Below are 23,052 nucleotides of genomic sequence, written 5' to 3'. Positions count from 1 at the left end.
CTATAGGGGACACGGGGAGAACATGTGAGGGTACCTACCCTAGGGGACACGGGGAGAACATGTGAGGGTACCTACCCTATAGGGGACACGAGGAGAACATGTGAGGGTACCTACCCTATAGGGGACACGGGGAGAACATGTGAGGGTACCTACCCTATAGGGGACACGGGGAGAACATGTGAGGGTACCTACCCTAGGGGACACAGGGGAGAACATGTGAGGGTACCTACCCTAGGGGACACGGGGAGAACATGTGAGGGTACCTACCCTAGGGGACACGGGGAGAACATGTGAGGGTATCTACCCTATAGGGGACACGGGGAGAACATGTGAGGGTACCTACCCTATAGGGGACACGGGGAGAACATGTCATTAATGTATCATAATGTTTTCGCAGCCCGGCTGTCCCTCGCTCCAACAAGGAGCCTCTGGCGGCCCCCCCCACGCGGCCCCCCGCCAAGAAAGAGGCGGGCCCCCCCGCGGAGCGCAGGGCGGTGGAGAAACAGAAAGGTGGAGGTGAGGACCAGAACCTTATGGTTTATCTAGAAAGCCGTTTAAGTCGTATTATTGCGATAATAAAACTATAGTTGTCGTCCTCACCGTGACGTGTGATCTTAATCGCTACAGGGGGAGGAGTCCCGAGGCGGGAGGCGGCGTCATCGGAACATCAAAAGTCCAAATCCAAGTCTCCTTCGCCCATCGTCCCGCCCCCTAAGGGGCGGGGCAGTGACATCATCACCCCTCCCCCCAAAGTTCGGGGCAGTGACATCATCACCCCGCCCCCCAAAGGGAGGGTCAGTGACATCATCACCCCTCCCACTAAAGGGAGGAGCAACGAGCCCTCGTTAAAGAAGGACCCTCGTCTGCTTCAACGCAAGCGACTCCCCGAGAAGACTGGAGAGGACGACATCGCCAAGAAGAGACAGATAGACAGGTAACTACACTACAATACCCACAATGCATCACTGCACTACAATACCCTGACAATACATCACTACACTACAATACCCACAATACACCACTGCACTACAATACCCACAATACATCACTACACTACAATACATCACTACACTACACTACAATACATCACTGCACTACAATACCCACAATACACCACTGCACTACAATACCCACAATACATCACTACACTACCCACAATGCATCACTGCACTACAATACCCACAATACATCACTACACTACAATACATCACTACACTACACTACAATACATCACTGCACTACAATACCCACAATACACCACTGCACTACAATACCCACAATACATCACTACATTACAATACCCACAATACACCACTGCACTACAATACCCACAATACACCACTGCACTACAATACCCACAATACATCACTACACTACAATACATCACTACACTACACTACAATACATCACTGCACTACAATACCCACAATACACCACTGCACTACAATACCCACAATACATCACTACACTACCCACAATGCATCACTGCACTACAATACCCACAATACATCACTACACTACAATACATCACTACACTACACTACAATACATCACTGCACTACAATACCCACAATACACCACTGCACTACAATACCCACAATACATCACTACACTACAATACATCACTACACTACACTACAATACATCACTACACGTACTACAGTACAGTAAAGTACAGTATAGTACAGTAGAGGTACCGGACGACATCACCAAGACAGGTGAGTCTTAGTCCTGTGACAGACAGACAGACAGACAGCTCAAATATAATATAATTCATCATTGTTAAGTTCTACTGATGCTCAGTCTGTATCTTATTGCCTTCTATGAGTTTCCTGCTAACTGACAGCTGTGAATGTATGTTTTTGTAATAGTTGTTGTATATTTAGTATTTAATGTATAATTAAAATGAAACAATGAAATGTTTACTCACAGGAAGGAGAGAGAGGAGGTGTCAGGAGGCGGAGCCAAAAAGCTGGTCAATGGCTCGCTGGGGAAGCGCGAGCAACCGCAGCAACGCGGCCAATCGGGAGAGAGGGGCGGAGAGCAGCGCGGCCAATCGAGCGAGAGGGGCGGAGAGCAGCGCGGCCAATCGAGCGAGAGGGGCGGAGAGCAGCGCGGCCAATCGAGCGAGAGGGGCGGAGAGCAGCGCGGCCAATCGGGCGAGAGGGGCGTTGAGCAGCGCGGCCAATCGAGCGAGAGGGGCGGAGAGCAGCGCGGCCAATCCATGGAGAGGGGGGTTGGAGAGTTGAAGACGGGCGGAGGAAACGCCCGGACCAACGCCCGCAAGCGCTCGCGCTCCCCGACCCCGCCCGCCTTCCCCTGTAGCTCCTCCCCCAAGAGGAAAGAGAGGAGGAGAAGCCCCTCCCTCTCCCCGGGAGGAGGGAAAACCCGGAGGCCGGTCACACCCAGGAAGAGGACCAAACGACCTCCGGAGGAACGGGACTCTCCCCGGGTCCATCACTCCTCCTCTTCCTCCTCCTCGGACGCCAAGGAGCCTCCTCTTCACTCCAGACGGAGCGCCTGGGAGGAGAGCAAGCAGTAAGTTATGATAGGCCCACCCATCTGGGAGGAGTTTAGATAGGCCCGCCCATCTGGGAGGAGTTTAGATAGGCCCGCCCATCTGGGAGGAGTTTAGATAGGCCCACCCATCTGGGAGGATGTAGTCCTATTGTGATGAAATGTAGTCCTGTCCTGTTGTGATGAAATGTAGTCCTGTCCTGTTGTGATGAAATGTAGTTCTGTTGTAATAAAATGTAGTTCTCTTGTGATATATTTCATCATGTCTTCTCTCTGTCAGTCTGAAGCAGTCAGAGGAGGCTCATGGGAAATGCGTTCCTCAGAGACACGTCCTCCAGAAGTCCTACAGCACCCCTCCCCCGGCGCGGCCCCCCCACCCCGGCGTCCCGAGGACCCCCAAACACCGTCTGAGTGTCGACGCAAACCTGCAGATCCCCGACGTCCTGAACTCAGCCAGCAAGAGAGACCTGCTGAGACGCGTAAGACACAGTCCTGCTGTTGGAAACACCTTGTTCTTGTCCTGTTAGAAACACCTTGTTGTTGTCCTGTTAGAAACACCTTGTTGTTGTCCTGTTAGAAACACCTTGTTGTTGTCCTGTTAAGAACACCTTGTTGTTGTCCTGTTAGAAACACCTTGTTGTTGTCCTGTTAGAAACACCTTGTTGTTGTCCTGTTAAGAACACCTTGTTGTTGTCCTGTTAGAAACACCTTGTTGTTGTCCTGTTAGAAATACCTTGTTCTTGTCCTGTTAAGAACACCTTGTTGTTGTCCTGTTAGAAACACCTTGTTGTTGTCCTGTTAAGAACACCTTGTTGTTGTCCTGTTAGAAACACCTTGTTGTTGTCCTGTTAGAAACACCTTGTTGTTGTCCTGTTAGAAACACCTTGTTCTTGTCCTGTTAGAAACACCTTGTTGTTGTCCTGTTGGAAACACCTTGTTGTTGTCCTGTTAGAAACACCTTGTTCTTGTCCTGTTAGAAACACCTTGTTCTTGTCCTGTTAGAAACACCTTGTTGTTGTCCTGTTGGAAACACCTTGTTGTTGTCCTGTTAGAAACACCTTGTTGTTGTCCTGTTAGAAACACCTTGTTCTTGTCCTGTTAAGAACACCTTGTTCTTGTCCTGTTAGAAACACCTTGTTGTTGTCCTGTTAGAAACACCTTGTTGTTGTCCTGTTAGAAACACCTTGTTGTTGTCCTGTTAGAAACACCTTGTTGTCCTGTTAGAAACACCTTGTTCTTGTCCTGTTAGGAACACCTTGTTCTTGTCCTGTTAGAAACACCTTGTTCTTGTCCTGTTAGAAACACCTTGTTCTTGTCCTGTTAGGAACACCTTGTTGTTGTCCTGTTAGAAACACCTTGTTGTTGTCCTGTTAGAAACACCTTGTTGTTGTCCTGTTAGAAACACCTTGTTCTTGTCCTGTTAGGAACACCTTGTTCTTGTCCTGTTAGAAACACCTTGTTCTTGTCCTGTTAGAAACACCTTGTTCTTGTCCTGTTAGGAACACCTTGTTGTTGTCCTGTTAGAAACACCTTGTTGTTGTCCTGTTAGAAACACCTTGTTGTCCTGTTAGAAACACCTTGTTCTTGTCCTGTTAGGAACACCTTGTTCTTGTCCTGTTAGAAACACCTTGTTCTTGTCCTGTTAGAAACACCTTGTTCTTGTCCTGTTAGGAACACCTTGTTGTTGTCCTGTTAGAAACACCTTGTTGTTGTCCTGTTAGAAACACCTTGTTGTTGTCCTGTTAGAAACACCTTGTTGTTGTCCTGTTAGAAACACCTTGTTCTTGTCCTGTTAGAAACACCTTGTTGTTGTCCTGTTAGAAACACCTTGTTGTTGTCCTGTTAGAAACACCTTGTTCTTGTCCTGTTAGAAACACCTTGTTGTTGTCCTGTTAGAAACACCTTGTTGTTGTCCTGTTAGAAACACCTTGTTGTCCTGTTAGAAACACCTTGTTGTTGTCCTGTTAGAAACACCTTGTTGTTGTCCAGGCGTCGAGGTGTCTGGAGAGCGATGAGATCTCCCAGGAGGACTAGTAATAGTAGTAATAGTTGTAGTAATAGTAGTAATAATAATAGTTGTAATGTGTTAATGTTTCAGGCGTCGAGGCGTCTAGAGAGCGGTGAGATCTCTCAGGAGGACTTCCTGAATGTGGCTCATCAGATCAAACAGCTCTTCCAATACCGCGAGGAGAAGAAGATGGCTCCGCCCCCCGGCGCTAGCCCCTCCTCCCAGACGCTCTACTACCAGCACAAGTCCAAGCTGAGGAGGACGCAGCTGGCCTCCCAACACCAGGGGGCGCCGCAGCGCTGCAGCGCCGGGGAGGAGGAGCCTGATGACGAGGAGGAGGAGCCAGAGGCCGCTGCTCGAACATCCAGAGAGAGAGACAGAACAGGTAGGATGCTCGAACGCCCAGAGAGAGAGAGTGGATAGGATGCTCGAACGCCCAGCGGCTCAGTGACGTCATGTTGTAGTTTTAGTGAAAACAGAGAGGTGTGTTTGGGTGAGCGGTGAGTCTCTTACCACCGCGGCTCAGTGACGTCATGTTGTAGTTTTCGGTGGTCTGGACTATGAATTGGCCTTGAGTCTCAGTATTAAGATATCTACTACATTGTAAAGTGTGTGTGTGTGTGTGTGTGTGTGTGTGTGTGTGTGTGTGTGTGTGTGTGTGTGCTCCTGTAGGAGAGAGGAGCAGCAAAGAGAGAGAGGAACTTCACACTCCGATGATTGAGGAGTACAACCATGGGAAGGACTTCCCTTCCAGTCGTAAAGCCTTACAGAGCCTCCCTCGATTCAGACGTAAGGCTGACCTACGGGATACTGGTTAGTCAAACCATTAACTACAACTAGTTCACTAGTTTTATACTAAGGTCTGGAGGCTGGCTAGGCCACCCCATGGGGGTGCAGACTTAGTTTAGACTAGTCATTGGTTAGACATGGGTTAACCCATTCTGACCTGAGATCAGATTCATACGAGGTTTCCACTGGATACACACTGGTCTCATTAACCCATTCTGACCTGAGATCAGATTCTAAAAATGTCAGTCCTTCTTCGATTTTTCAAAAATAGCAGACCTACAAGCTCGTAGCGCGCCGAGCTTGTAGATCTGCTATTTTTCAATAGCTAAAACATAACATGATGCTAACACCAAAACGGGTTCCCGTTCAGAATGGGTTAAGGTTAGGTTTAGGTGTGCTGCCCCGTGGGAGGTTAGATTTAGGGTGAGGCTTTGAGATAGGTTGTAGTTGTAGGACTAATTTTGTATCTGTATTTATTTATTCAGCACAGTATAAAAACAACACAGTGAACATATAAATATAAGAAGGGTAAAGTGCTAGGCCGAGGCAAAAAACCCAAGGGGCTTATACCTATATAAATTATAATGAAACATTGTACATATATAGATATAGATTATACATTATTGCAGTATATAAAACATGAGCAAAACAACAAAACAAAACACAACAAGAACATGATTAGTTATCTACATGATTAGAGAAAAGAATAGATGATACAAAGAAATAATAATTAAGTGATCCGGTCAATTAAGTGGGTCCTAAACTTATGTTTGAATTTTTTTTCAATGAAGAAGAATTTGATGAGATCTAAACTAAGTACTGCACTCCACTATATTTAGGCCACCTTTCTACAGAAAGCGTTTGGTTTTATTTCTTATAGGCAGTAAATGTAGCAAAAGTGCTCTGTCTTTTTTTTTTACTACTGTATGCATCACTTTATGCAACTTCCTTTTGGCCTCTTAAACAGCACTTTTCCAAAAGGCCACTGTGTATATGTATATATATATTTAATAATGTATTTCAGCGGAGAGGGAGTGGACGTCTATTCTGTATCTGTGTATAAATATATTTTTGTGTGTATATATTTATATATATATTAATGTATGTATTGATGTATTTCAGCGGAGAGGGAGTGGACGTCTCCCCTGTATGTGTGTGTATATATATTTATATATATATTAATGTATTTTTTAATGTATTTCAGCGGAGAGGGAGTGGACGTCTCCCCTGTATGTGTGTGTGTGTATATATATATATATATATTTATATATATATTAATGTATTTATTTATATATTTCAGCGGAGAGGGAGTGGACGTCTCCCCTCTCAGAGCCCCAGCGCTACGAGGAGCGCTCGGGAGGGAAGAGAGAGCGCAGCGGCTACGACGCGCCTCTGTCCCGCAGGCTACCGCCCCCCCACCACACCCCGCCGCCGCCCCCTCCCCCCAGGAAGTGTCCCAGCCCCCCCGTGGCGGTGCCCCCCCCTCCCGTGGCGGGCCCCCCCCTGCAACGCGGCCCCTCGCCCCTGGCGTTCGAGCGGGAGCGGTTGTCCCCGCTGCAGACGGACTCGGGCGGTCTGAGTCCCGCGCCGCGCTTCGAGAGCCCCAACAGCGTCCACTCTGACGACATGGAGACGTCGGCCAGCCTTCCTCACCTTCCTCACCATCACCACCACCATCATCATCCTCACCCTGACATGATGGAGGCCACGCCTCTTCCTCCTGCTCCTCTACCTCGCTCCATCCTCAAGGTAACGTCGTGAAATTCGACCTAAATACTGATGTGAATGTGATGCATAAAAAAGGTCAACAACGCCTGTACTGCCTCAATGTTGACAAGACTCTGATGAAAGTGTTTTACAGTGCCTACATCGAGTCCGTCATTTCTTTCTCCATTATCTGTTGGTATGGCAATCTCTGCATCAGAGACAAAAATTCCCTAGGGAAAATTGTAAAAGTGGCCTCAAAAATCATTGGCTCACAAATGAACGGCCTAGACCAGATCTTTAAGAAACAGTTACTTAACAAAGCCCTGTGTATCCGATCTGATGCTGCTCAGCCTCTACACGGAGAGTACATCCTTCTCCCATCCGGCCTTCGCTTGCGAGCCCCTTATTCTGCCACAAAAAACAGGCACAAACATTCCTTTGTCCCGGTCTCTCTATTCACACACTGAATGCTGCTGTGGGTAGACCGAGGATATAACCTTATGATGAGCACTTTTTACTGTATTATCTCGTGCCTAATGTCTATGCACATGCACTTTTATGACCCATCGCATAGCACTATAACGCACTTTAATGGTTGTGTGCACCTCTGTACTCTGGTATCTGCTATGTGAACTGATTCATTCTTTGTTTAATGTACTGTCTTTGCTGCAACACAATTTGCCCTTCGGGGACACTAAATAAACTTGAACCTTGAACCTTGTCCTTATAAGGGCATATATGTCAAGGTGGCGTCCTATAACTACACACGTCCTATGCATCAATAAATATAAGGCTGATACTGATGATTCTGATTGGTTGTGCAGGTTCGAGGCTCCTCCCCTCCGGTCGTCCCCCACACCCCCCTCCCCCCCAGGCCACGCCCCCCTGCCCATCACTATGACAACGGGCCGTCACACCCCCCCCAGCAAGGAGGAGGAGGGGGAGGGGGAGGGAGGTTCGACGAGCCCCTCCCCCACCACCACGGGCCAATGAGAGGCTTTGACGGACCGCCCCGTCCTCTCGTTGGACAGCAGCAGCCCCGGCGGTTTGACGAGCACTTTGACGGACCAATGAGACGCTTCCAGCAGCACCGCCCCCCCATGCAGCGCTTTGACGGGCCCGCCCACATGGGGCCTGGACCAATTAGGTTCGATGGACCCGTGCAGCCCGGACCAATGAGGTTTGAGGGGCCCAATCACCCCGGACCAATGAGGTTTGAGGGGCCCAATCAGCCAATGAGGTTCGATGGACCAGGTCAGCCTGGGCCAATGAGGTTTGATCCCCCAAATCAGCCTCAGCCAATGAGGTTTGAGGCCCCAAATCAGCCTGGGCCAATGAGGTTTGAGGCCCCAAATCAGCCTCAGCCAATGAGGTTTGAGGCCCCAAATCAGCCTCAGCCAATGAGGTTTGAGGGACCGGGTCAGCCTGGACCAATGATGTTTGAGGGACCGGGTCAGCCTGGACCAATGGCAGGGCCGGGACTGAGGTTCGACATGGCCAATCACCAACAGCAGGTAGGTCTCTTCTATCTGTCATATATATAGAATTATATATTTATTTTTTCCCTACGGCAATGATGGAGCCTCTTTTTTAATAACTTCAATATTTGCCTGAGTATAGCTAGCTAGTGCTACAGGTTAAAAGACAAAAACCATAGCTAACGTTAGCTAGCTAGCTCACACACAGTAACGTCAAACCGTCTCCTAACATCCTCCTGGTTTCAACAGCCCTTCCATCAGCCAATGGTCATGCACTTTGAACAACCTCCGCCCAGATTCCCCTCTGGACCCCCCATGGGTCCCATGGGTGGACCCATGGGCGGTCCTCCCATGGGTGGGCCCGGCCCGGGTCCCTTCAGCTCCATGCCGGGACTCCAGTACCAACCCTTCCCTGGCCCCACTGGACCTGGATTCTACAACCCTGGACCCCCCCAGCAGGTACCTGTCAGCCTGTCTGTCTCAAACAGTTTTATCCTAAACCGTTAAACTAAACATCTACCTGTACTAAACTAAACATCTACCTGTACTAAACTAAACATCTACCTGTACTAAACTAAACCTCTACCTGTACTAAACTAAACCTCTACCTGTACTAAAGTAAACATCTACCTGTACTAAACTAAACATCTACCTGTACTAAACTAAACCTCTACCTGTACTAAAGTAAACATCTACCTGTACTAAACTAAACATCTACCTGTACTAAACTAAACCTCTACCTGTACTAAACTAAACCTCTACCTGTACTAAAGTAAACATCTACCTGTACTAAACTAAACCTCTACCTGTACTAAAGTAAACATCTACCTGTACTAAACTAAACCTCTACCTGTACTAAACTAAACCTCTACCTGTACTAAACTAAACATGACTAAACATTCTTTGTTGTTGTGTTCCAGGTCAACATGGTACCTAACATGACTCAGGCCTTCCTGCCTCAGAACACTGTGCCTTTCCCCCAGACAGGTAACTTATTACTATTATTACTATTGTTATTATTATTATCAGTATTGGTATTATTATTATTGCGCCCCCCGGTGGCTCCAGACAATCACTTCAGTATATCTTAATGTGTTCTCAGTGGCACCCCCGGTGGCTCCAGACAGTCACTTCGGTCAGATGGACGTGAATGAACTTCTCACTAAACTGATCAACACTGGAATCATCCCCGCTGCCGCGCCCCCCACACACACAGCTGGGAGCACGGGTGAGTGCACGTACACACACACACACACACACACACACACACACACACACACACACACACACACACACACACACAAAAAGGAAAGGTACCATGTTTACCCAGGGTAACTGGACTAAGCTCAAGAACTTGTTTACAGCCAGGCCCTACTCATAGAACATTTCATGGTAGGGGTTCAATGCCTTGTCCAAGGGCACTTCAGCGGTGGTCATTTTAACGTGCCGGTCCGGGGAAACGAACTAGCGACCTTCCGATATCAAGACCGCTCCGCAAACCGTTCGGCCACTGCTGCCACAGAGGACTCAACTTTGCCCCTATAATGGCACCGTTCCTCTCGCACAAGAGACACAACACACCAGAGATGGAAGAGAGATACTCACTTGTTGTGGAGGCTGTTGTCTTCCATGATGTCACTACTATACTCAGCGTGGCTCATTGCCATGCGTCACAGTCTAGTCAGGGACCTGCTGATGGGTTGGTGGTCCTCCATGCGTCACAGTCTAGTCAGGGACCTGCTGATGGGTTGGTGGTCCTCCATGCGTCACAGTCTAGTCAGGGACCTGCTGATGGGTTGGTGGTCCTCCATGCGTCACAGTCTAGTCAGGGACCTGCTGATGGGTTGGTGGTCCTCCATGCGTCACAGTCTAGTCAGGGACCTGCTGATGGGTTGGTGGTCCTCCATGCGTCACAGTCTAGTCAGGGACCTGCTGATGGGTTGGTGGTCCTCCATGCGTCACAGTCTAGTCAGGGACCTGCTGATGGGTTGGTGGTCCACTGGTTACCCTCCTACTGCATTTAACCCATTCTGTCCTGAGATCAGATTCATACAAGGTTTCCACTGGACACACACTGGTCTGATTAACCCATTCTGACCTGAGATCAGATTCATACGAGGTTTCCACTGGACACACACTGGGTCTGATTAACCCATTCTGACCTGAGATCAGATTCTAAAAATGTCAGTCGTTCTTCGATTATTCAAAAATAGCAGACCTACAAGCTCGTAGCGCGCCACTCGGTGGCGCGCTACGAGCTTGTAGGTCTGCTATTTTTCAACGGCTAAAGCATAACATGATGCTGACACCAAAATGGGTTCCCGTTCAGAATGGGTTAACAGCGCTGCATTCTCTCATACACTGACACCGAGGCGCGTCAAGCCCTTGACTCCGCCCCCCCCCCCCACCCCCCCCGGGGGAAGTTGTGATTTGCTCTCGTTCACTGCAGTGCAATTTGCGGCATTTTCAAAACAACATTGCGCAGAGTAGCGATTATTATCACACGTATTTTAATGCCATACGTTGAAAGATCTGTTGCCCCGTGGACAAAGGCACACGTATACCTCCATGTTAGATATTATCGGCATGGATGTTTGTCCGTATGTGATTAACCCATTCTGACCTGAGATCAGATTCTAGAAAAATGTCAGTCGTTCTTCGATTTTTCAAAAATAGCAGACCTACAAGCTCGTATCGCGCCACTCGGTGGCGCGATATGAGCTTGTAGATCTGCTATTTTTCAATAGCTAAAGCATAACATGATGCCAACACCAAAATGGGTGCCCGGTCAGAATGGGTTAAGGATTGGACCGAGTTGCATTGGCAGCCATAGAACATTCTTACCCCGGGCTAAAACCGGATGTGACGTTTTTTGGGGCGTTCCTGACCTGTCTTGCTCGGTGTCAGTGTATGCAGATCGGCTACTTTACCGTTTCTGAGGACGCACACATGGGCGCAAGTTATTACGCGACAGAGCCGCGGAGACAATGGAGCCGCTGAGACAATAGATCTGGCGTGGCTTTTTTTGGCACATTTTATGCCCCATGTGTGGCGTGTTGCGACGAGGTAAAAAGTCCAATGGTGTGACTCTCACTCTCAAAGGGTGAGACCTGGCAGGCCTGGGTCACTCTTTCATATGATGTCACAGAGAGACAGAGCAGCAGCCCTGGACTGATTGTATGGGATATATTTATGTATTGCCCCCCTCCCCCCCATCACACACAAGTGTTTGGTCAAACCACGTGACTTCCATTGGAAAAGCATTGAGGCGGCCATGAAACACAGACAGCATGTTTGTTTGCTATGTGTGTACAGGGCCTAACGCTGACCTTTGACCTCTGACCTTTGACCTTTGTGTTCCAGATCCTTCTCCGTCGGCTCCAGTGGAGGAAGAGGAGGAGGAAGAGGAGGAGCTAGACGACAACATCCCCGACATCACTTCCTTTAACATGGACGACCTTAAACAGTAAGCATTTATATTTTACTCATGATCAGAGCTTCCTGTACGACAGGAAGCATTTATATTTTACTCATGATCAGAGCTTCCGTTGCTCCAGACTGTATGATAGAAGCATTTATATTTTACTCATGATCAGAGCTTCCTGTACGACAGGAAGCATTTATATTAGACTCATGATCAGAGCTTCCGTTGCTCCAGACTGTACGACAGGAAGCATTTGAACATTGCGAGAGGCAACAGTCTGGCAACGTGAGACTAATGAATGAGTTAACATCAAACAGTTAGTATGACATCACTTCCTTTAAACCCATCTCCGGGGGCGGGAACCCAGAAGCGTTATGTTATGCTTAAGCTGTTGAAAAATAGCAGATCTACAAGCTCATAGCGCGGCACCGAGTGCCGCGCTATGAGCTTGTAGGTCTTGCTATTTTTGAAAAATCGTGAAAATGTAGTGCAAATCTTTTAATGTATATTCTTTCAGAGCGAACATTTTTTAAACTCAAATCTTTGCTTCTTCTAGATTAGATTAGATTCAATTTATTTTCACTGCACATAGTATACAAATACTTTGACAATGACATTCTGGGAGGGTTCCTGGAACTACGTATCTTCAGATGGGGGTCCGCGGCCAAATGCAGATAATTCTGGGGGTCCTTGACATGAAATAGTTAGAGAACCACTGACTGACGGTTTTTCAGAAAACTGTAGAAAGCATTTGTAGAATCGTCCTCAGGTCTAACTGTGTGTGTGTGTGTGTGTGTGTGTGCGTGTGTGTGTGTGTGTGTGTGTGTGCGTGCCAGGCGCTACGAGCCCGTGGTGGTGAAGCTGTACACAGGGATCCAGTGCTACTCGTGCGGGATGAGGTTCACGGCGTCTCAGACCGATGTCTACGCCGACCATCTGGACTGGCACTACAGACACAACCGCTCCGAGAAGGACGTCAGCCGTAAGGTCACCCACAGGAGGTGGTACTACAGCCTGACGGTACGCACACACCGCACACACACACACACACCGCACACACACACCGCACGCACACACACACCGCACGCACACACACACACACACACACCGCACGCACACACACACCGCACACACACACACACACCGCACACACACACCGCACGCACACACACACCGCACGCACACACACACACACACCGCACACACACACCGCACGCACACACACACACCGCACGCACACACCGCACACACACACACACACACACCGCACGCACACACACACCGCACGCACACACACCGCACGCACACACACACACACACACACCGCACGCACACACACACACCGCACGCACACACACACACACACACCGCACGCACACACACACCGCACGCACACACACCGCACACACACACCGCACACACACACACCGCACGCACACACACCGCACGGCGCACGCACACACACAGTCACACACACAGCACGCACACACACACACACGGTATTGTTTTTGACCCGAGATCAGATTCTAAAAATCTACATCCTGACAGTTTTCTGAAAAAGCTATGTTTCTATGTCAGTCGCTCTTTTTTCAAAAATAGCAGACCTACAAGCTCATAGCGCGCCACTCGGTGGCGTGCTATGAGCTTGTAGATCTGCAATTTTTTTCAACAATAGCTAAAGCATAACACATAATGCCAACACCAAAAGGGGAGTTAAATAACGTATTGTTTTTCTGTACCGTGTTCAATCAGGACTGGATCGAGTTAAATAACCTATTGTTTTTCTGTACCGTGTTCAATCAGGACTGGATCGAGTTAAATAACCTATTGTTTTTCTGTACCGTGTTCAGGACTGGATCGAGTTAAATAACGTATTGTTTTTCTGTACCGTGTTCAATCAGGACTGGATCGAGTTAAATAACGTATTGTTTTTCTGTACCGTGTTCAGGACTGGATCGAGTTCGAGGAGGTGGCCGACCTGGAGGAACGCTCCAAGAGTCTGTTCTTTGAGAAGGTGAACGAGGAGGAAGTCCAGAAGACTCAGGAGGCGTCCAAGCAGAAAGACCCCGTCAGCTCCGTCAAGGCTGCCACGGACGTGGTGGACGAGGTACTTTATATCTATATTTATACTGTAGTACTAACGTTAATACTACTGTATTTATACTGTAGTACTAACCTCCAAACAGAAAGACCCCGTCAGCTCCGTCGAGGCTGCCACGGACGTGGTGGACGAGGGACTTTATAACAGAGAGGAGAAAAAAAACACTTTTTATTTTCTTTTATTTTCTTTGTAATTATTTGGTTTGGTCCAAAATATTGTGTTTGTTGCATAGACTGTAAAGAATATGGACAAAGCGTTCCACGGGTCTAACATGGACGTAAAATGAAGCCTGTAATTCCTTAAACTGTAAGTCGCCATATTTCTAGATCCGTTTGGGCCCAGCTGGCCAGTTGGCTGGCCCAGACAACGAGGCGGGACTTCCCCCCCCCCTTACTCTTCGTTGGTTTTTATTTTGACTCGAACAGGGGGTGGCTTCCGTTCATAGACTGTAACGGTAGCCACGCCCCTCAGAACATACGCGACTTTATGGTCATTTTTTTAATAAATGGGACCATAACTTTCCAAAAAGAATATTATGACATGAGAAATGAGACTTTAAACTAGTGACTGGAAGCAGAAAGTATTCATGACCATGTTTATTAAGGTAATACAGTCTAGGTGAAGTTGGGCCCAAAAACAACAGTCCATTATATGAACTTTCAGGAAGTCCCGATTTCCTTAGTGGCTTCACTAAATATCTGTCTGACTGCCCTCCCTGGTTTGTTGTCATGATTTGTCACGACTCGAGTTGGCTTCGTACGACGCTTAATTAAAAGGTCTTTAAATAAATACGTTTTGAAATGTCTATGGGAAAAATGCATTGGGAATTATTTCCTGGGCCAGGCGTCGTCATGACAGGGGGCGGGACTGCAACGCTCTAGAGACAGAATGTGTTAAATGTCCAGTGATGGTATGAGACAGTAATGAATACAGTAAGAGACAGAATGTGTAAATGTCCAGTGATGGTATGAGACAGTAATAGATACAGTAAGATACAGTAAGAGACAGAATGTGTAAATGTCCAGTGATGGTATGAGACAGTAATTGATACAGTAAGAGACAGAATGTGTAAATGTCCAACTGGTTCAATGATCTTGATGAGAACATTGATTGGTGATTCTAGGTCTAACAGTCAAAGTGGGTCCATCGGTTGTGTTAAGGCCGCTGCTGATACTGTGTGTGTGTGTGTGTGTAGTCGTGTGAGATCTGTGCAGAGCCCTTTGAGATGTACTGGGAGGAAGAGGAGGAGGAGTGGCATCTGAAGAACGCTATCAGAGTGGATGACAAGGTAGGTGCACGCACACACACACGCACGCACACATATTTGAAATGTTTATTTATGTCCACATAATGAGAAGTACAGGAATACCTTGTTACTGTACAAAGGACATAAACACTGCCAGTGCAGTTTGACAGTGGGAGAGCAGCCAGTTACAACGTGCATGGACGGCAAAGCATGGTTACATACAGTACAGTTGACATGTCGGACACAGGGCGGCATCGTTACATACAGTACAGCTGACATGTCGGACACAGGACAGCATCGTTACATACAGTACAGCTGACATGTCGGACACAGGACAGCATCGTTACATACAGTACAGCTGACATGTCGGACACAGGGCAGCATCGTTACATACAGTACAGCTGACATGTCAGACACAGGACAGCATCGTTACATACAGTACAGCTGACAGCTGACACAGGGCAGCAGACCTAAATCATGGATAAAGGAAACAACGCCTCCTCCAAATTGAGCGGCTTCCTATAATGGCTGAAACTGAGCAATACCTCTGAGCTAACTGCTTGGTTCTCCTTTTGGAAAGGCCGGCCATTTGTAAGCCCCTCAACTTATGCACATGCCCTAGGCTGCCAAAGATCAAATCTGTAGCCTAGCTGTGAGATGGTCTGCACTAGCTGCTGATACTTCAGCACTTTGTTTAGAAAGGCTTGTTCCGGGCTGTAGAATGAACACCTCTCTATAGTTTTCATTTACAACAATGACATCAGGGGTGTTAGCTGAAATGTTAGAGAACACAGAATCATCATTACACAGGTTTAACATCCTCGGCTTCACAGTAGAATGCTTATAAAGCATGATGGAGGACCTGAAAATGGAAGAGATGTCTTTCGATATAAAATCCACTATTCTGTCATGCCTACATATGTAAAGGCCCCTGTAAACATGGCAACCATTTAAGACATGGTTTCAGCTATTTGTTCATGGCCATGATGGATACAGTGAGGAGCATGATTGCCTGGAAACCAGATGGAGAGATTAAGTTTAGAAGGTAGAACCTGTAATCTCGCTGTCAAAGTAAAAACAACAATGCACTCATCAATGGCAACATTGTTGAACACAGAGTTAGAGACAGAATGGTCCGCAGCAGGAATCTCAACTCAGTCCAATGTTGTCGCTGTCTTTGTTGTTGCGCCCATAGGAGGCGACCTCGGGCATTAGTCAGTGGAAGTTGATGCTCCGTTCCCACACACAGTCATAGTCGCTCTGACAGAGATACTGGGGTCAGATATTACATTCTGCCTCAGAGTTAGACCCTACCCGCTCCAGGGTAACGTCAGCCCAGCAGCACATGTCATTTAGGTCTGGCCAGTCCGACCACACACACACCAAAGCCAGGAGAGCGACTGTCCAGCTTTCCATTGGGTTTCCTCTTGAAGCCCAGGAAGCTAGAGTCCGAACCACACTCCAGGGGGACCTTGCGTCTTTTTAGGTCCAAAAAAAGAGAAGAACGAGCAAGCCTTCTCACATACTGGTCATCATTGTTCAGCATAAAACAGATGAGAGAGACGCGAAGCAATATAAACCCATTCAAAATTGGGGACCACCCTCACCTTTACTGTGGAATATAATGTCACGTGTTGTGTGTGTGTGTGTGTTAGGCCAGTCCATTGTCTCACTAACTGTACAGTTTTGTCAGTCAAATCACGTAGTGACTTTCGTGGAACATTGGAGAATAAGTGTTGTACTTTGGCTAATGCCATTACTCCGACTGCCTCCAGCTTCATGATGAGTGGTAGGGGCGATGCCCCTACCACTCATCACACACACACACACACACACACACACACACACATTGGCCCTCATTTATCAATCGAGTGTAAAATCTGCCACAGATTCGAGTGCAGGTTTTGTAGTACACCCACGTCGCCACGGCATTTATAAAGTGATCGCAAACAGCTGATCCTTCCTTAATTTCGTTCTGACGTTCATAAATGTGACGGCTGAAATCTATCTGGCACGCCCTATGAAATCAAGCCTCGCCCTCGTTTTTGCGACTGAACACATGAAATACGACCTGTGGGAACCATGGAAACCATGGAAAAAAGGTTTCTCCCGTGCCTTGCTGCCCGCCTCACCCACCTCTCTCTCACACACACACACACACACACACACACACACACACAGAAGCACACGCAACTTGCAAGCCCAACTAACTGGTGTCTTGTTAAATAAATAAAGAACGAACACCTGCATGAATTAAATAAAGTTGTAGGCCTACCCTGTCTGTTTCCCTCTCACCTCGCTTGCCTTGCTGTCGTGTCCACGCACGCACCTACATGACACGTACATCGACATCGCATCGCCATGAATGGAATTAGTTTGTAGGCTGGCCGATATATATTTTACCCATTTGTGCGCAGTGCACGGCGAAGGGGTGATACTGCGCACTGCTGTGATATTAAAGTCCTGTGGGTGACTCAGTGATGCCTGCATGATAGGCTATCATGTCGTCAAGGCAGTCATAATCAACGTTTATGTAGTGATTTGATCATTGATGAACGAATCATAAACATATGGATGAAGGCTTGCCGCTTGCATGTGTGCTGGTATGTGTTGGCGACGCACGCCGCGGTCCCGTCCTCCCGACCCCCGAAAATGATCTCGCTTTTATCTGAACTGTCAAAACTGTCAAAACCTGTCTAAGCACTTATTTAAATGGTGAATGATTAAGCCCCTTACGCCTATAGCCTGCTAGTACTTACTACAAATAGGCAAGCTGTATGCTTGTCATTGTCACTTGGAAATAAAGGTGTGCAGTCCATTTATGCCTTTTTTTTATAATATCATAATCACATATGCCGCATCACCGCATGCGCTCCAAAATCATCTCACAAGTGCGCTTGCATAACAAGGCCAGTAAAGCAGTTTGATTAAGCACAAACTAATACATTGTAAACATGTTATATTGTTTTTAATCGTGCGATTTTAATTACTTGTAAAGTTGGAAATCTCTCTTTTGTTTTTTACATACACATACTGTTTTATATTAACATTTTAGGATTGAAAACATATGTTTAGATGCCTGTGACAGCATGTCAGCAGTTCAGACAAGGCTGCTCCGCTTGTGTACGACAGAAAAACAGCGTAAGCCAGCTGCCGAGCAGACGTGGGTTTTGAACGTTGTCAAGTTCAATTTCAAGCTTTGCCGGAAATGGTAAATGTCGAAAATGTCGGCAATTTCGGCGTGCACCCATATTTTGGCGTACGCACGGTTGATAAATCACTACTCGTGTCCGAGTGGTCTGAGGGTGCTCTCCACCACAAAGACTAATCGGTTCAAACTATCCTTTTTTCCCGGCTGCTATTCAACTGCCGAACAGCAAATAGCACTTAATTCTTGCCTATTTGTACACATACTGCCCACTGATGCACTTTAGCTGACTTTTGCTACTATTGAACGTCATGAATTCTCTGTTCTTAGATCTTGGTCTTGCATTGGATGTTGTTATGTGTGTATTTTTACTATGATCTGGCTGCGAACCAATTTCCCGCAAGGGACAATAAAGCTAACCTTGAACCTTGAGTGGACTAGACGGTCTCTGAGGCGTCTGAACGAGAAGAGGGTGAACTGTGTAGAGAAACAGTCCAGTCGGTTTTTTTTAACCCATTCTGACCTGAGGACGATTCTACAAATACCTTCTAAAGTTTTCTGAAAAACTGATGTTTCTATATCAGTGGTTCTCAAACATTTTCATGTCAAGGACCCCCAAAATTATCTGTAATTGTCCGCCGACCCCATCTGAAAATATGTGGTTCCAGGGATACCCCTCCCAGAAGGAAAGATTTTAGTTAAAAATGTTTGCTCTGAAAGAATATGAGCTATGAGCTTGTAGATGTGCTATTTTTCAACAGCTAAAGTATAACATTAGCTGTCTCACACGCATGCACGTGCGCGCACACACAACACACACACACACACACACACACACACACACACACAGAGAGCGGTGTGTGACGTGATCTTTTTTTTGTGTCCACAGACGTATCATCCTTCCTGTTATGAAGATTATAAGAATGTAAGTACACGACAAGTACACACTTCTACACGACAAGTACACACTTCTACACGACTACACACAGGATAAAGTTGCACGACTGTAAAGACAAAATGGAAGTGGGGAGGAGGCTCCACTTTCGCTTTATATTTTACTCATGATCAGAGCTTCCGTTGCTCCAGACTGTATGACGGAAGCATTTATATTTTACTCATGATCAGAGCTTCCGTTGCTCCAGACTGTACGACGGAAGCATTTATATTTGACTCATGATCAGAGCTTCCATTGCTCCAGACTGTATGACAGAAGCATTTATATTTTACTCATGATCAGAGCTTCCGTTGCTCCAGACTGTATGACGGAAGCATTTATATTTGACTCATGATCAGAGATTCCGTTGCTCCAGACTGTATGACGGAAGCATTTATATTTTACTCATGATCAGAGCTTCCGTTGCTCCAGACTGTATGACGGAAGCATTTATATTTTACTCATGATCTGAGCTTCCGTTGCTCCAGACTGTATGACGGAAGCATTTATATTTTACTCATGATCAGAGCTTCCGTTGCTCCAGAGTGTATGACGGAAGCATTTATATTTTACACGTGATCAGAGCTTCCGTTGCTCCAGACTGTATGACGGAAGCATTTATATTTGACTCATGATCAGAGCTTCCGTTGCTCCAGACTGTACGACGGAAGCATTTATATTTGACTCATGATCAGAGCTTCCATTGCTCCAGACTGTATGACAGAAGCATTTATATTTTACTCATGATCAGAGCTTCCGTTGCTCCAGACTGTATGACGGAAGCATTTATATTTTACTCATGATCAGAGATTCCGTTGCTCCAGACTGTATGACGGAAGCATTTATATTTTACTCATGATCAGAGCTTCCGTTGCTCCAGACTGTATGACGGAAGCATTTATATTTTACTCATGATCAGAGATTCCGTTGCTCCAGACTGTATGACGGAAGCATTTATATTTTACTCATGATCAGAGCTTCCGTTGCTCCAGACTGTATGACGGAAGCATTTATATTTTACTCATGATCAGAGCTTCCGTTGCTCCAGACTGTATGACGGAAGCATTTATATTTTACTCATGATCAGAGATTCCGTTGCTCCAGACTGTATGACGGAAGCATTTATATTTTACTCATGATCAGAGCTTCCGTTGCTCCAGACTGTATGACGGAAGCATTTATATTTGACTCATGATCAGAGCTTCCTTTGCTCCAGACTGTATGACGGAAGCATTTATATTTGACTCATGATCAGAGCTTCCTTCGCTCCAGACTGTACGACGGAAGTATTTGAACATTGCGAGAGGCAACAAACAGACTGTGTAGTGTGTACATAGCAAATAAATATATATTTTAACCCATTTTGGACTGAGGTCGATTAAAACAAGGCTTCTAAATCCTGATAGTTTTCTGAAGATCGCATGTTTCTATATCGGTGGTGCTCAACCTTTTTCATGTCAAGGACCCCCAGAATTATCTGTATTTGGCTGCGGACCCCCATCTGAACAAAATGTTGTACCAGGGATATTTTCAGTAATGTTTTAAATCTGTTGAATAATTACAACAATTTTGAACAATGTTTTCCAGACCTGTTCGTTCGGGGAAGCCACGCCCTCCCCCAGCACAGCCTCCAATCAGCATCCTCTGTCCGCCTTCAAACAGGAAGACACGCCCCCCTCTTCCTGCCAGTTCGCCGGCAAGCAGGAAGAGGAAGCGGAGGCGGAGGAAGAAGGGGGCGGGGTTAAGGAGATCAAACAGGAAATAGTGGAGGAGGAGGAGGAAGAGGAGGAGGAGGCGGCGGCGGAGGAGGCGGGACTTTAACAGGAAACCAGCCTCCTGTTTCCTGTTGTGCCATCTTTGTTTTTTGTTTTTTTCGTTGGAAGAAGAAAAAAAAGAAAATATTTTTTTAATCTGAGTTTTTTTTTTCCTCAGAACAAAAAATACATCAAAATAAATACATTCTAGTATTTTTGGACTAAAAACCTTGATGACTTTTTTTCAGGTTTGACTTTTTTGTAAATAAAAAAGAAAATGGAAATGGAGAAACTAAACTAAACGAAGTTTGTTTTTTTTGAGGCTTGAATGTAAAACATTTAATTTATGAATTAAAGTATTTTGGGGGGGGTGGTCTCGTGTAACTTCTTGGTTGGTTGTTTTGGGGGGTCTCGTGTACCTGATTGGTCGGTTGTTTTTGGGGGGGGGGGGGTGTCTCGGGGGGTCACCTGTACCTGATTGGTCGGTTGTTTTGGGCGAGTGGTCTCGTTGGTTCAGTAGGTAAGACTGTCCATATGATCCGCTCCGGGTTTTCTAACCAACTCTGTGTCCATATTGATCCGTTACGGGTTTTCTAACCAGCTCTGTGCGTTTCAGTGATCTTTGAAAAGCAGATTTTGCCTCTTTTTGCAAAGAAAATCGCTCAATAAAAATGACATTTTTTCACAAAGTGTTTTGTGTTTTGGTGACGTTTAAAGTTTAGCTTTTTGTTCAATTTAATAAAGTGGGTTGAATGAATATAACTGTAGCCTATTGGTTGTTTCTGTTTGTCTAGATTCATTCATGCTGATTAAAAACCTGAAATACAACCCGTCTGCTTTTGACTCTTTAAATGTCTAGAACAGGTTCATATTATAGGTGGTCCTTTATTTATGTATTCTGCATCTGAGCCACGGACCACCATTTGATGACATTTAGCCTCTCAGCCATAGCCCTAATGCAGGGAGCTCTGGTCCATAGCCCTAATGCAGGGAGCTCTGGTCCCACCAAAAAACCCACCAAAAACGGTGGGTTATAGCCCATGTTTTTTGAAATTTTGAAAAAAAAAGTTAGCCTCGTTTCTCATCATTTTGGACCATGGGCTATAGCCCATATCGTACGGCATACTATAGCGTGCCGTTTTTCATCATTTTGAGGATTTGAAAAAAATGTACACAGTGTGTGTGAGACTGCAATCTACAGTATACAACTAATAAAGAACCTTGATCTCACTTTGTTATTATAACGCTTAACATTATTGTAAAACCTTCACAATCACATCATACATACACACACACACACAGGATGGATTTATACATGAAATTACATTCTACAAAGTTGATAAAAAATAAAAACACCTTTTATTGATACAGACACAACAAACGGTGTTTCTTTGCAAACATTGATGTAACAATATTAGCTGACATCCACTAATATGTTACTCAGCTGTGCCACAAGGAGGCACCAGCACACACAGTTCCATACATCCATCCTCAAATGAGATCAATGTTTTATGGTCTACAATAGTTATTTTTTATTGGTTACAAAGTTTAAACACTGCACTACTACTACTTTTGCATACAAACCTTTTTTCTTTATAGCATACAGTAAAATCATTTTGTCATTGTTATGGAGACTGAATGGACTATGTCCATTAGCCTACAGTATGTATTTACGAAGAAATGCCAGTATGCTTAACTAAATCTATTGATTGATTGATTTAAATGAGCACATGGCCGTTCATTCGTGCTCTATCTCCGACCAAACCACACTTCCACCACACATCTCTCTATGCAAAATAAAACCTGCACACTCCCACAAAACATATAGACTACATTGCATTCGCCAAAAATGTCTTATTTACTGTTTAAATATTACTTTTCTGACCTAATAGACAGGGGGTACATGAGCACATGGCTATAGCCTATATGGTACGGGGCGTACGGCA

General features: G+C 46.1%; 1 protein-coding gene across 1 annotated transcript in view; it reads left to right on the top strand.

Moving 5' to 3' along the window:
* pcf11 (PCF11 cleavage and polyadenylation factor subunit) overlaps positions 1-21,928 on the top strand; it is a 36,528-nt gene extending 14,600 nt beyond the window's left edge. Inside the window, exons 6-22 of the mRNA XM_080781247.1 lie at positions 398-516; positions 628-934; positions 1,933-2,538; positions 2,798-2,996; positions 4,616-4,910; positions 5,198-5,338; positions 6,615-7,063; positions 7,846-8,535; positions 8,749-8,958; positions 9,420-9,486; positions 9,602-9,727; positions 11,863-11,965; positions 12,760-12,943; positions 13,872-14,030; positions 15,220-15,312; positions 19,308-19,343; positions 20,940-21,928. Coding sequence (XP_080637373.1) covers positions 398-516; positions 628-934; positions 1,933-2,538; positions 2,798-2,996; positions 4,616-4,910; positions 5,198-5,338; positions 6,615-7,063; positions 7,846-8,535; positions 8,749-8,958; positions 9,420-9,486; positions 9,602-9,727; positions 11,863-11,965; positions 12,760-12,943; positions 13,872-14,030; positions 15,220-15,312; positions 19,308-19,343; positions 20,940-21,173 — 4,018 coding nt within the window. The 3' untranslated portion in view covers positions 21,174-21,928. The remainder of the gene's footprint in view (positions 1-397; positions 517-627; positions 935-1,932; positions 2,539-2,797; positions 2,997-4,615; positions 4,911-5,197; positions 5,339-6,614; positions 7,064-7,845; positions 8,536-8,748; positions 8,959-9,419; positions 9,487-9,601; positions 9,728-11,862; positions 11,966-12,759; positions 12,944-13,871; positions 14,031-15,219; positions 15,313-19,307; positions 19,344-20,939) is intronic.
* Positions 21,929-23,052: the final 1,124 nt, after the last annotated feature.

The sequence above is a fragment of the Protomyctophum bolini genome, assembly GCF_963924005.1.
Source record: "Protomyctophum bolini genome assembly, chromosome: 13".
In the NCBI taxonomy this organism is placed as follows: Eukaryota; Metazoa; Chordata; class Actinopteri; order Myctophiformes; family Myctophidae; genus Protomyctophum; species Protomyctophum bolini.
Note: the sequence above shows the minus strand (reverse complement) of the source record. Positions and strands in the feature narration are given on the sequence as shown.